Genomic DNA, 12,186 nt, shown 5'->3' with positions numbered 1-12,186 from the left:
ATCTGGTGCCCAAATACATTCACAATGCGTCACCCCGCAGTGTCTGTTTACATGCCAGTAAAACATTTCGCCTTTCCAGTAGAGAGCTCTTTAGGGACCACCAACACTTCCAGCTCTGGAAGTTCCTTGAGGCGTAAATCTGACAATGAGTGGGAGCTCTAAGGAAAAAACTGTTTATTTCTGTGAAGCTGAGAACCAGCATTTTGTTATCATTCTCTGCAAGACTGCCTCAAACGCCTAATACTATTAAATGTAGATTTAAAAACAAAAACAAAGAGTCCTCTATTGCGGTCAATCTTAAGCAGGCACACTTAGCCCAGGCCTGCAGACACACACCATGGAGGAGATGTTGCTCCTTTTATGTTTTTTAAGTTAACCTTAAGTTTTGTGCATGTTTCGCACAGGAAACAATTCAACCTGACAGATAAAGGAGGGGCAGCAGAGAGATTTTGGGGGGGGGGGGTCTCTCTTAAAAACCTAGAAGCTTTACTGCATTTGATGACACCTGGAAAAATTTTATCTTTATGATTTGAAGACTTTTAAGAGCTAAAGGTTCCTTAAGCTTAATCCAAAATGTGCATTTTTAACATCGACTTCTGTCACAGAGGTGTTATTCAGTGACCCAAAATGCACTTTTTCAAGTTTTCTCTTGTGAAAACAGATCAAATATTCAGGATACTAAAGATTGCTTCTGTTACTCTACTTCATAGACATTAAATTGCTCTATTTCTGCTGTTTAAACTTTGATATATGCCATGAAACTGATGCTCAAAGTTGGCTGCAAAAAACGTAAAAACCTGTGTTGAACAGAAACTTCTAGCTTTAGGTTGCGACACCTGGATTTGCTGTCCTTTGAGGGGCCTATAACTCGCATTGCTTCATTAAACATAATAAAATTACTGCATATTACATAAATCTGCAGATTCTGATGGGTGTCAGGTGGGGCACGCATTGATTTTTGATGGAGTAATCTATCTGTAGGCTACCGTAGCTCTATATTCGGACAAATAACCAAGATTCGTCTTTATCGATTTGTTTGCTGTCGGTTTCCAAACCACTAGATGTGATTTTCTGCATTAAAACTGTACTAATTCATATTCTATGGGATCTGGGGGATACTGGGCTAATTTTACTAGTAGGTTAAAGCTACTTGAACACAACCAAACCACTGGGAAACAAGTTCTCTGTAGTGATGAATCATGCTTCCCCATGTGGGAGTTCTGGCAGCTTGGCCAACGGTACTTGTCTGACTGCTTTGTGCACAATGTAACGTTTGGTGGAGCGGGGATCATACTGAAGACCAGCACTGGTCTGGCTGTTAGCATTGACTGTAAGAGGGTTCTGGATTCAAACCTGCCTGTGTGGCACTATGTTCTTTGCTTGTGTGTGTGTGTGGTTGTCGTCTGCCTAAGTTGTGCCCCGTTTTTTCCCCTATGACAGGGGACCCTGTATTATTTATATCTGTTTACTAGTTTGCCATCCTCTTGTCCAATGCTTGACTCTTTAATGCCTCCTATAAACAAAAAGAATAACGGGAAAGCTTATCTGCAAGTGCAAATGCATGAAGCAAAATACTCTAGCCTAAAATCTACAACTATAAGCACGCTGCATAACTTTTGCATATAGCACGTTCAAGATAAACATGCCTTGCCCTCAAATATCAGATTGTTCCCACTGGCTGCACCACAACTTAAGTAAATATGCTCTCCAGGCGTGACCGAATACCATCTAGTCTGTGCCGAGCCTGGGATCAGGGCTGCGTTGGTGTATCTAGGCTTTACGTTGAAACTGCACCTGATATTTGCATTCCTTTGTCTAAACCAAAGAACAGACTCACATTTTTGCACTGCATGCACTTCAGTTCATCGAGTCCAATTTCAAGCAAACCCAGGCTTGAAAATAAAATCGTATTGACTCACATTTCTAGTAATCCATCATCCTGTGAGGTTACAGAGTTTGGCAGCACTCACAGCTGATCCCAATGCTTTTAACTGTAATTAAGCATGCTGGCTTGTCTGTGCCTTTTTGCTGTATTTCACCCTCTCCACTGCTGCTTGTACCAGATTGAAAAAACATGAAAAAACGCCAAATACGAGCATCATTCCAGACTGTGGTTTGCTTTGGGTTAATGTTGTTATGCTAGGCTTTTCAAGCATGAAGCACAGCAGGCTGTCACATGCCAATGCTGGTCTCCTTATACCCATAAACCCTTGCATTTTGGGGTCATTCCTTGTAGTTGGTCTGGAGTACATTTTCATTCTGAACAAACCACGCAGTGGGCGTCCTGGAAGAGAAGTCTGACTCATACTTTCTGGCATCTCTGGCCAGTAATGGTATTGTTCTCACCTGCCCAGAACTAAATTCTCTAGTGTTGTGAAAACATAGAGACACACACGCACATGCTTGCGTAAATGCCACTTTTCTCACCAGCTCCTGCTCCAGCTGACCGGTTCCCAGATAGAGGGAGGCCATCACCACCCGCCTCTGTGCAGTCTTGATGCGAGCCTACGGTAAAAGGAGAGAAAAAAAAAATACAAATAAGGAATCCCAACAGTGAATGTGAGTGTAAGTCTATGTGGGCAGGAGCTGATACTAGGAAATGATAACGTATTCACGGGAGTTACATTTCCTGTAGCCACATGCAGGCACCTGGTCTGGGGCACAAGGAAAGAAAGCAGTTGTAGTGCAATCATGAGACTGACAAATAAGAAAAGGAAACAGTGTTTATGGTGGAAAAAAAATAATCTCCCAACTGTCAGTAATTTTAAAAAAAGAAAAGAAAAAAAACAAAACATAAGGAATTTCATGTTTTACATTTTAGTGACATTATGAAATCATTTATAGTGCTGATGGACTGGTATTTATACACACACACACACACACACACACACACTTTGCAGGGTTATCCTAAAGACTGAAGGATGCTGTATTGGGCTGAGATCAGGTGACTGATGGGGCCATGGAAGAATATCTAATTTCTTTGCTTTTTTGAGCACAGAATTTAGTCCAATACACCTCATTCATCCTGGTAAGTGGCCTGGTTCTACTGGAAGTCACTGGAAACATGACTATGGCAAAGTATGAATACCTTTTCCTTTCGTACTTTACTCTTCTCATCTTTCTACTATAAGTTTATCTGGGCCTCATCTGTCCAAAGGATGTCTTTCCCAGAACAGGGCAGGCTCCTTCTGATGATTTCTGGTAAAGCCTAATCTGGGCTTCCTGTTCTTGAATGCAATCAGTGGTGCGCATCTTTTTTGTAAGCCCTTTGTATTTACATTCACAAAACATCTCTTGACTCTGGCCACCTCCACAACTCGACTGACTTGAGAAGAAGTTGTGAGGAAAAAAAATACTTTAATTTCTAAACAATAAAAACAACCCTTGAAGTAAAGCTGAAAGCCTGCGCTTGAATCTCATCTTGACTGTTTCTTAAAATCAGCTGTGGTGGTGTACGGAGGCAAAAACTTCAAAAACTGTATCATTGTTCAAAAACCAAAGGAGCCATCTGTGTATAAACTACCTGTTCATCACTAAATGGCAGACTCACACACTTAGTGACTACCTGCTGAACACAGTGAGCCACTAGACAGCTACAGGATCAACTTTTTCCCCCTCAGAGGCCATTAAGAGACCAAAACCAGTGAGAATATCGGGAATCTAAACATCAGCTGTCCAGAAAAACAACCCAAAATGGAAATGGAGTAGCATTTATACAGCAGTCTTCTAGTCTTACTGACCACTCAGAGCACTTAACCATACATCCATACAGTGCTATACCCCTTATTCTTTACCACCATTTTTCTAGCTCCAAGCACCAAATAACCTAATATGCATCTCTCTGCACTGAAGGAGGAAGCCAGAAAACCTGTGAGAACCCATAAAGGCAGAACATACAAACTCCACACAGACTCCTACCTGCCATGAGGCGACAGGGCTAACTGGGCTGCACCAACATGCTGCCTGAAATGAGTAATTATGCTGATCTATAACTCCTGGTTAAGTAAACAAATAATATCACATAAGTTAAGGAGTCACAAATCATTTATCCTTTCCCTGAGTGGGAATAACGTTTTCAGGGCATTCAAAGAACTTAAAATAAAAAAATCCTCCTTCAAGTTATCATCTAGTTAGATTCCCATATAAAAGGGTTATGAGAAGATTTAAAAAAAAACAAAAAAACAATGATAAATGTTAAGTTTGATTTTCTCAAACCCAGAATGATACCCTAAAATTCAAAAGAATCATTTACATTTTTGTAAGACACAAAAATTGTAAAACTAACATTTATTTGGTTTTGCTTAAAAAAATATTTTTTTAAATGTCAGATTTTAAAACAGGTATGATTTCTTTAAAAGGTAGACTAAACCGTAATTAAAAACAAAATTCCTTTTACCGTCTGTGGAGATTATTATTATTAACACTCAGGGCAGAAGAAATACCACGATGTTTTACAATTTGTGGGAAGTGTCCCTTTAAAGCACGCACATCTTAGTGAATAACAAAAAAAATCCTTAAATATTTCTGCACCTTAATGCAGCAAGATCTTCTTGCTTGTTTAAATACCAGTTAGACAACCACAAAAGTTCCTCTTTCTTTTGGCTTCTCATGCCACAAAGGTTGCGACTTGATCATTCAACTACAAGTGATAAAAACAGTCTTCTGACCGTAAGTGACGAAACCGGAAAGAGTAGATTTTGTGCCAGAGGTGATCTAAAAATACTTTCAGGTGAAACCTTCCCAGCAATGAGGAAAAGTCAACATAATCACACCCATTCAACACATTCCGGTAACATCCTTTTAACATCAATAGTTTTTCTTATGCAAATATGACACGTTTGACCATTAAAATGCTTTATATTTCATGCACCGTTTTCAAACCTTCTAATATACATTTATATTTATAGAAGCACTGTGATTGCATCTGAGCTCCAAGTGATAATAAAATGAAACAGAAATTCTTCCTAAGTAGAATTAAGAGCCAATTTCTTGCATATAACAAATCTCTTATTGTTCAAGTCTAACTGTGGATTTGCATGAAGGAGGATCCTGCCTGAAAGTCACATGGGTGATGTGTAACTTGGAAGAAAATCATGTGTTTTTGTTCTTTGAAGCTTTAAATGCCCCCTTGTTCTAAGAAATATAAAAGGACTTCAATGTGGTGGCGTAGTTATTTCATTAAAAAAAACAACATCTTTTTAATAGTTGAGCTTTATTTTGATGCGTTTACTCACTGTGACTCTGCACACAGTGTTTCAGTTTTGGTTTATCTATTTACTACACTGTAAAAGTCAGACTTTCTTTCAGGATTATCCTATCAGAAATACAGAAATTTTAGCATTTTAAAAGGTGTTTCAGTTATTTTATTTCATTATTTAAGAGACTGAGGCATTTAAATTTATCATTCCTCATCCACCATCGGGTAAATAATAGTCTGCAACTATCATCGAAATCTCTGCACATTTTCTTCAAAGCAGTTCCCCCTCTAAACTGTCTCAACTAAGAGCAAAGTAAACTATACTTACTGGGATGTTACCAAATACTATATAGTACAGACTGTAGCCACTGTGATGTCACCCATCGATTTGTAAAATCCTGTTTTGAAACTACAACTTCGCCATTGTGGTTGTCGCCGAGTTTGATTTTACAAGATGGAACTGGGCATCTGGAACACGAGTACCAAGTTATCAGTTAACGTGCAAGAACCGCCACCAATGCTGTTTGCTTAAGCAAACGGGATCCATAAATTGAATAGTTGCACATAACAAATACATAAACCGGATAATCAGTGCTAAGTAACAAGCACAATCTAACTCACTAAAACTGAAGTACAGACTTTGAAAGTGCTGTTAGTAAACTTCTCTGCACAGTAATCTATATTTCTTAGGGGTGCAACGATATCGATATTGAACCGTTCGATACAGTGCTTTCGGTTCGGTACGCATATGTATCAAACAATACAAAATTTTTAATTTATTTTATCAACTTTTCTTCTGACGATGCTGTCTGTGTTGACAGCTCAGTGGATCTGCGTTCGACTACTCCGCCTAAGCTGCACTGTCGAGCGCAGCGCAAGCTAGCAAGACAGAAGCTAAGCTTGTTGCAACATGGCAAATTGAATCTCCCCCACCCTCATTCAGATCTAGTCTTTGGAACTATTTTAGTCTTCATGTGACGTATGACCCTGAAGGTAAGCGCGTCATGGACAAAAGTAAAACAGTATGTCGGATGTGCCACGCAATGCTCAATTACATGGGTGGGAACTAGTGTGTTAGCGCAGTTTGCTTGTTAACGTGTTGACGCCCCACGCACGGGGCGCTCCGCGGTAGCTCGTTAACGGAGATTTGCCGTGTTGTGGTGTTAACGTCATTTCAGATTAACGCTGACAGCACTAGTGGGAACACAACGAATATGACTGCACATTTATGCCGACATCATCCTAGTGCAAAGACAAGTGGAAGCAGACAAAAACAACAAGCATGCATGCTACAAACTTCACCAGAGTCATTTAGACAGCCGTTAGCACATGATTCTCCTTATGGGGACCTGAGATGTTTAATATGCTGCTGAGAATATAGCCCAGAAGAAGCGTATAGTATAGCTTTTATTTTGGAAAGAGCCATTTCTCTGTAATAAACTCTCTTTTCCAAAGATGAGTGATTTCTCAATCAGATAGATTTATTATTTTATCCTTTTGTTGTTTCAGCAACATTACATTTAAAAAAAAAAAAACTGTTATGTTTGAGTTAAAATATATATTTATCATTTTAATAAATAAATTAAAAAAGCATGAACATTTTTTCGAAAAAATATCTAACCGTGACACCAAAGTATCGAACCGAACCGAACCCTGAATTTTGTGTATCGTTGCACCCCTAATATTTCTATCTTCAATTATGTTAAAATGCTTCAAAAAGGCACCAACGCCACAAACACAGTGGAGAGTTCCTAATTAAGCTGACAATTCACTCGCAATACCAACTTTAATTTTAACAAAATGTAAAGTGACAAGTTATTTAAAATAAAGTAATCAAATGTTTATGGACGGGTAAATTTGTTATAAAAGATAGAACATTTTTGTACCAGATTGTAAACTGTTTGTTTTAGTTACAGCTGTAGTCGGGATATTCTAAGATGAGAATCGGTGGGGATCGGTTTGCTTTTGGAAACCAATTCCAGAAACCGCTTTTTGGCAATTCTATGTTAGCTTCATTTTTCAGCTGCAAAGCCCGCAACTGTGGATTTTATGTGTGAAATATACTTCCTGGACGAGTCTCAGCTTCTCAGAAGTAAATAAAGTTTGGGCACAGAGCCTACTTATAGCCGTAAATAAAAAAAACTCAACTCACACATCTCGTCTTTCTCACACTATAACTGAATGGCACCATTTACTCCAGCATGTAATCCTTCGTTTAAGACTGAAAAAACATACAGTGCTGATTGGTTTGTCGCAGGAGTTACATTCTAAAAATAACCCACGACAGGTGAAACCCGCGAAGTAGCCAACTAGGGCTGTTCAATATAACGATATATATCGGATGACGATATAAAAACGTCTATGTTTCATTTTATGCTATCGTTTGTTTCGTGGTGTCACAAAATAAACTGGTTACGGCAAAATATTTTTTCATCGTTTTGATGGTCACTGTAGTGGCTATATTCATTTCTTAAAGTTTTCTCTTATATTTTATATAACCACACTACTGACGGACAAGCGCCTGTTTTTATGCGTTGTGGTTAGCAACAACGACGGTAACACCATCGAGTGTCCGCTTGTTTATGTTCCACATAAACCTTTCACAATAAAGCTCAAGATCCTGTTGAGACTTTTCAAAATAAACTGAATCACGTGAAAGAGCAGATTGTTTACGGATGAGAAGTAAAAAAGAGCCGCCAGGGCCCGATTTCAGGAAGCGGGTTTAGTGCAAACTCTGAGTAAGTATACCCTAAGTTAACGAAAACTCTGGGTTTTCGGTTTCACAAAGCGAGTTTAGATTAATTCTGAGTGAGTTACTATGACGACACACTCCGTGAAGCTAACCTTCCCCCTAGCAGGTTTACTTCAACTAACCCTGACCTTCTCCGCCTCTTTGTCAGAAACCTGACTGTAGGAAGTGTCAGACATGGCATGCCCCTTCCTTGAAGAGCCAGTAGATGTTGAAGCCCAAATTCTCCGCAGAGCTCTCCGCCGGGAGAGAGTGATTAGAGCGCGTTTGGACATTTTATCATTTCCTGATGATTTCCTGTGTGAACGTTACCGTTTTTCAGCACAATCTATAATTTATTTGAATAACATCCTCAGGCCTAATATTGCTCATGTGACACATCGCGGACATTCTCTCAGTTCTGTACATATTATTTGTATTGCACTTCGGTTTTTTGCAAACGGGAGCTTTCTGTATAATATTGGTTACGCTGAGCACGTTTCCAAGGCTACCGTCTGTCGGGCAGTCAGGAATGTTACAGTTGCACTGAAACGTCTCCTGTACTCGTTTGTGGTGTTCCCCGGTCATAGACCCACAAGATTTATCAAAGAGGGATGCCACAAAATTGCAGGTAGCAGGATGAACGAAACTTAATTCATGATGTGGTGATACTTGAACTACTACTTAAATTTTACATTTATTCTCACGGTTCCCAGGCGTGATTGGCTGTATAGATGGCACTCACATTCCAATCATTGCTCCTTCAGTAAATGAAGGAGACTATGTGAACAGGAAGTCTTTCCACAGCATTAATGTACAGGTACATAGCTCCCTGTAGCATTTCAAACTAACAAATTATTTCATTATAGTAATGGATGCTAATTTGTGTTCTCTGCACTGTGAAGATCATATGTGATGCTGCCAACATTATCACAAATATGGAAGCCAACTGCTCAGCCTCTGTGGTGGACGACCTCCACCTGTTTTTCGGGCCTCCGCTTTTTTTTCTGTTGGCTATAATGGGTCACATTTGAGCATACAGAGTAAGCAAATATGTACTTGTAATGTGCTCAGATAATTTCAATAAGTGCTTACAGAGGGGAAATTAATGTAGCCTCTAACTGCAATTGATTTACATCGGACAAACAGACCAAGCACTATGGCCCATGATACAATTACACCTTACCTGTTTGGACTATATTTTTATATTTCATTTTTACTTGCTGCCAGGAACGTTTGGGGCCTGTTGGGTTGCACCTGCGCTCACGTCACATCACAAAATAAAATGTATAAAATATAAAATAAAATATAATAAAATAACGTGTTAAATGGGTGGAAATCCCTAGATCAATGTTTAAATTAACACTCACGCATTGACTCTGTCGGCTATGTTTTGCCATGCATGCACCCTTTCTTTTGCAGCTGAGGCTGTGTTACTTTTTTTCCGCAAAATTTGCATGTTATCGGCATATGCTGCCATCAGAATTTCGGCCTCAAGTGCTGTAAAATACATTGACCGCGCCTTCTTTCCCTCCGTCTCCATGGTGACTCGCTTAATCTGTGCTCCACTAATCAGGGCTTTATGTATCCTCGTGCGCGCGTTTAACTTGGGGTTAAAGCAACTCCGCGTTGATTGAACTAATTGTTATCAGCCTTTCTGAAACCGAATATTCCGAGTTGGACAGTTCGGGGTTACTCAACCCTGAGTATCGTTTTTCACTCTGAGTTTTCTAAACCGGCTTCCTGAAATAGGGCCCAGGTGCTAAAAAATAAACCTTAGACTCAAACGTTAGAACAGGCTTTTCCCCGCAGCACGCTGTGTAATAAATAGTTACTTCTAAAAAGTTACACACGGCAGCAGAAGGAAAGATGTCAACATCTACATTTAAAACTACTGAAACTAAAAGAACCCATTTGTAGAGTGTTAAAACCAGAATAAAAAATGAACAATGTGAGCAATGTTCCCTCTAATCTGCGCGCATGCGCAATTGCGCACTGCTGGCACATCTGCATTGCGCACAAAAAAAAAAATCCAACCTGAATTGAAATTAAAATTAATACTTTAACAATTCTGTTTTGCAGTGTTAGTAAGTGACAGGCTGCTCCCGTATGGGATTAGAACGATGCCACCTTATCCCATAGTCCAGCCAATAATGTGATTCACATTCGTATATACGCAGCTAATCAACGTCGTTGACAGGCTATGACAGCGTCCTTATGTGCCGACACCGGTGTTTTGGCTAGCAAAGCGGCGTGGCTGATGTGGAGTGAAGCCACGTTAATGACAACGTGTACAACCATTGGAGATGTGAGCAGGACAGACGGAACAATTGACGGGAAAAGTGTGGACTTTATACCAGGGGCGGAGCGTGGGGGTGGCTTACGGGGCTTAAGCCCGGGTTGTTTTGTCAGAAGCCCGGGGTATTTTGGAGTGTAATTTTTTCATAGTTAGATGCCTGGCTGACAACTGTATAAAACAAAAAGTACACACAATATTCGAAGCACATAGTGCACACTGTGGGAATTTACGACTGTGCGTGAATCCCCCCCTGATATTGGTATGATCCAAGCTCAGGCACTAAGCGACTGAGCGAGGGGGCGGGGCAGCTGCTGCCCGTGAGTGCGCTGTTGGAGAGACGGAGCCAGCCATACTAAGGAGAGCTTAAGTTTGACCAGGTACCAAAGCAAATCATTCGTACCGTACAAATAATGTAAATATGACGGTGCATCACGAAAGATTGATATGAAACTGATCACTTGACCAATATTACGTTACTTGCTCTTCAAGTGAATCAACAAATGGCAAAATGAAAAGCCGAACAAATGCTATTTTTTTTAGAGAGTCTTAGCTTACGTGTGTTTATTTCATATTTTCAGTTCTTACCCTCCCCGACTAAATCGGTTTCAGTTATGTACTGAAACATAAGAATGGACATTCGAGGGTTCTTTCAAAGAAAAAACTCAGGTAAATGTTATTTTATATATTATGCTTTGTATGTTGTTCAGTATATTTCTATGCAAAACAAGAGGGATTTCAGTACACAGCAGGATATTCACATTTGTAACCAGATATTTACATACACTTTAGGGAGAAAACATAAAACATTTTTACTGTACAACATCAATTTAGAGTAAATTTTTGTTTTAGATAAATATTGAAATATATTTTGAATTAGTTAAATTTCAGAATAAAGAGAGACAGAGCTATTTTTATCACTTTCATCAAATTTAGGAGTACATGTACACTAAATTTATTGTTAATTAATAAGAAAACTCCAGACGATTCCATTCTGAGCTGAAGAAGCTTCTGATAGGTTAGTAGAGTCCATGTGAGTAAATTGGTGGCACAGCTGTGGATGCATATAAGGCAAAACACAGAGCCTGTTTCTTTGACATGGGAAAATCAAGAGATATCAACCAAAACACCAGGAAAAGAACTGTGGAGCTCCATAAATGTGGCTCAAGTTTGAATACAATTTGGTGCCATTTGCAATTAAGAAATACAGATAGTTTCTCTCTTTACTCTTAAAGTTAACAAATATGTTTTTATATTTATCAATCTAAAAAAATAAACATTTAGTCTGATTTGATGTTACAATTAAAAAAGTGTTTTTATCTGAAGAGTAAATATCTGGTTTCAACTGTATATTTGATGATTGTCAGCACAAAGAGGGAGAGAGAGGAGAACGAGGACAGAACAGATGAACAAGAGCAGGTGAGACACACATGTTAGTCAAATGGTTGTTTACCAAAAGTATCACCGTATCATAGGTCCTCATGTATCTCGTACCTAGTGTTTCTTTTTAGGTTTGTTATTTTTCAAATTCTGTATTTATTAAGTTCTGCAGGCTTGTTTGCACAACAAGGCTAAATAATTATATAAACTTTTCTCAATCTAAATAGTGGACTTTGGTAGAATTAAAAAAATAAGTGTAGTGCAGGTCTATGATGATTTTTAGTGCTATCATCTAGTTCTGATTCTGGTTCTGTCTTGGTTAAGTCCTCAGTAGTCCTGATTTTGAACTGTTGTAGTTCTGTTTTAATTCTGGATCAGTTCTGGGTCTGGTTGAATTGGGGTTTAGTCCTCGTGTCTTGATACAGCCCTGACCTTGTTCTGCCTTGCTGCTTAATTAAAAAACTAGTTTAAGGTGTCCTGCACATGTGATATATATTTTTCCCTATATGAAGTCATTCTTTTTTGAACAGAGCCTATTAATCTTTTAGTCATTTCTACCCCCCCCCCCCCAAAAAAAAAAAAATC

General features: G+C 39.1%; 1 protein-coding gene across 1 annotated transcript in view; it reads right to left on the bottom strand.

Annotated features, from left to right (window-relative positions):
• pgs1 (phosphatidylglycerophosphate synthase 1) overlaps positions 1–12,186 on the bottom strand; it is a 45,449-nt gene that overhangs the window by 20,464 nt on the left and 12,799 nt on the right. Inside the window, exon 3 of the mRNA XM_085285032.1 lies at positions 2,428–2,505. Within this exon, the coding sequence (XP_085141158.1) occupies positions 2,428–2,505 (78 nt within the window). The remainder of the gene's footprint in view (positions 1–2,427; positions 2,506–12,186) is intronic.

Source organism: Mchenga conophoros, linkage group LG8, assembly GCF_057382185.1.
Source record: "Mchenga conophoros isolate Kocher_MC1m ecotype Shallow Benthic linkage group LG8, M_conophoros_male_GT1.1, whole genome shotgun sequence".
Lineage (NCBI taxonomy): Eukaryota > Metazoa > Chordata > Actinopteri > Cichliformes > Cichlidae > Mchenga > Mchenga conophoros.
The sequence above is the reverse complement of the archived record's forward strand: the minus strand, read 5'-3'. Positions and strand labels throughout refer to the sequence as shown.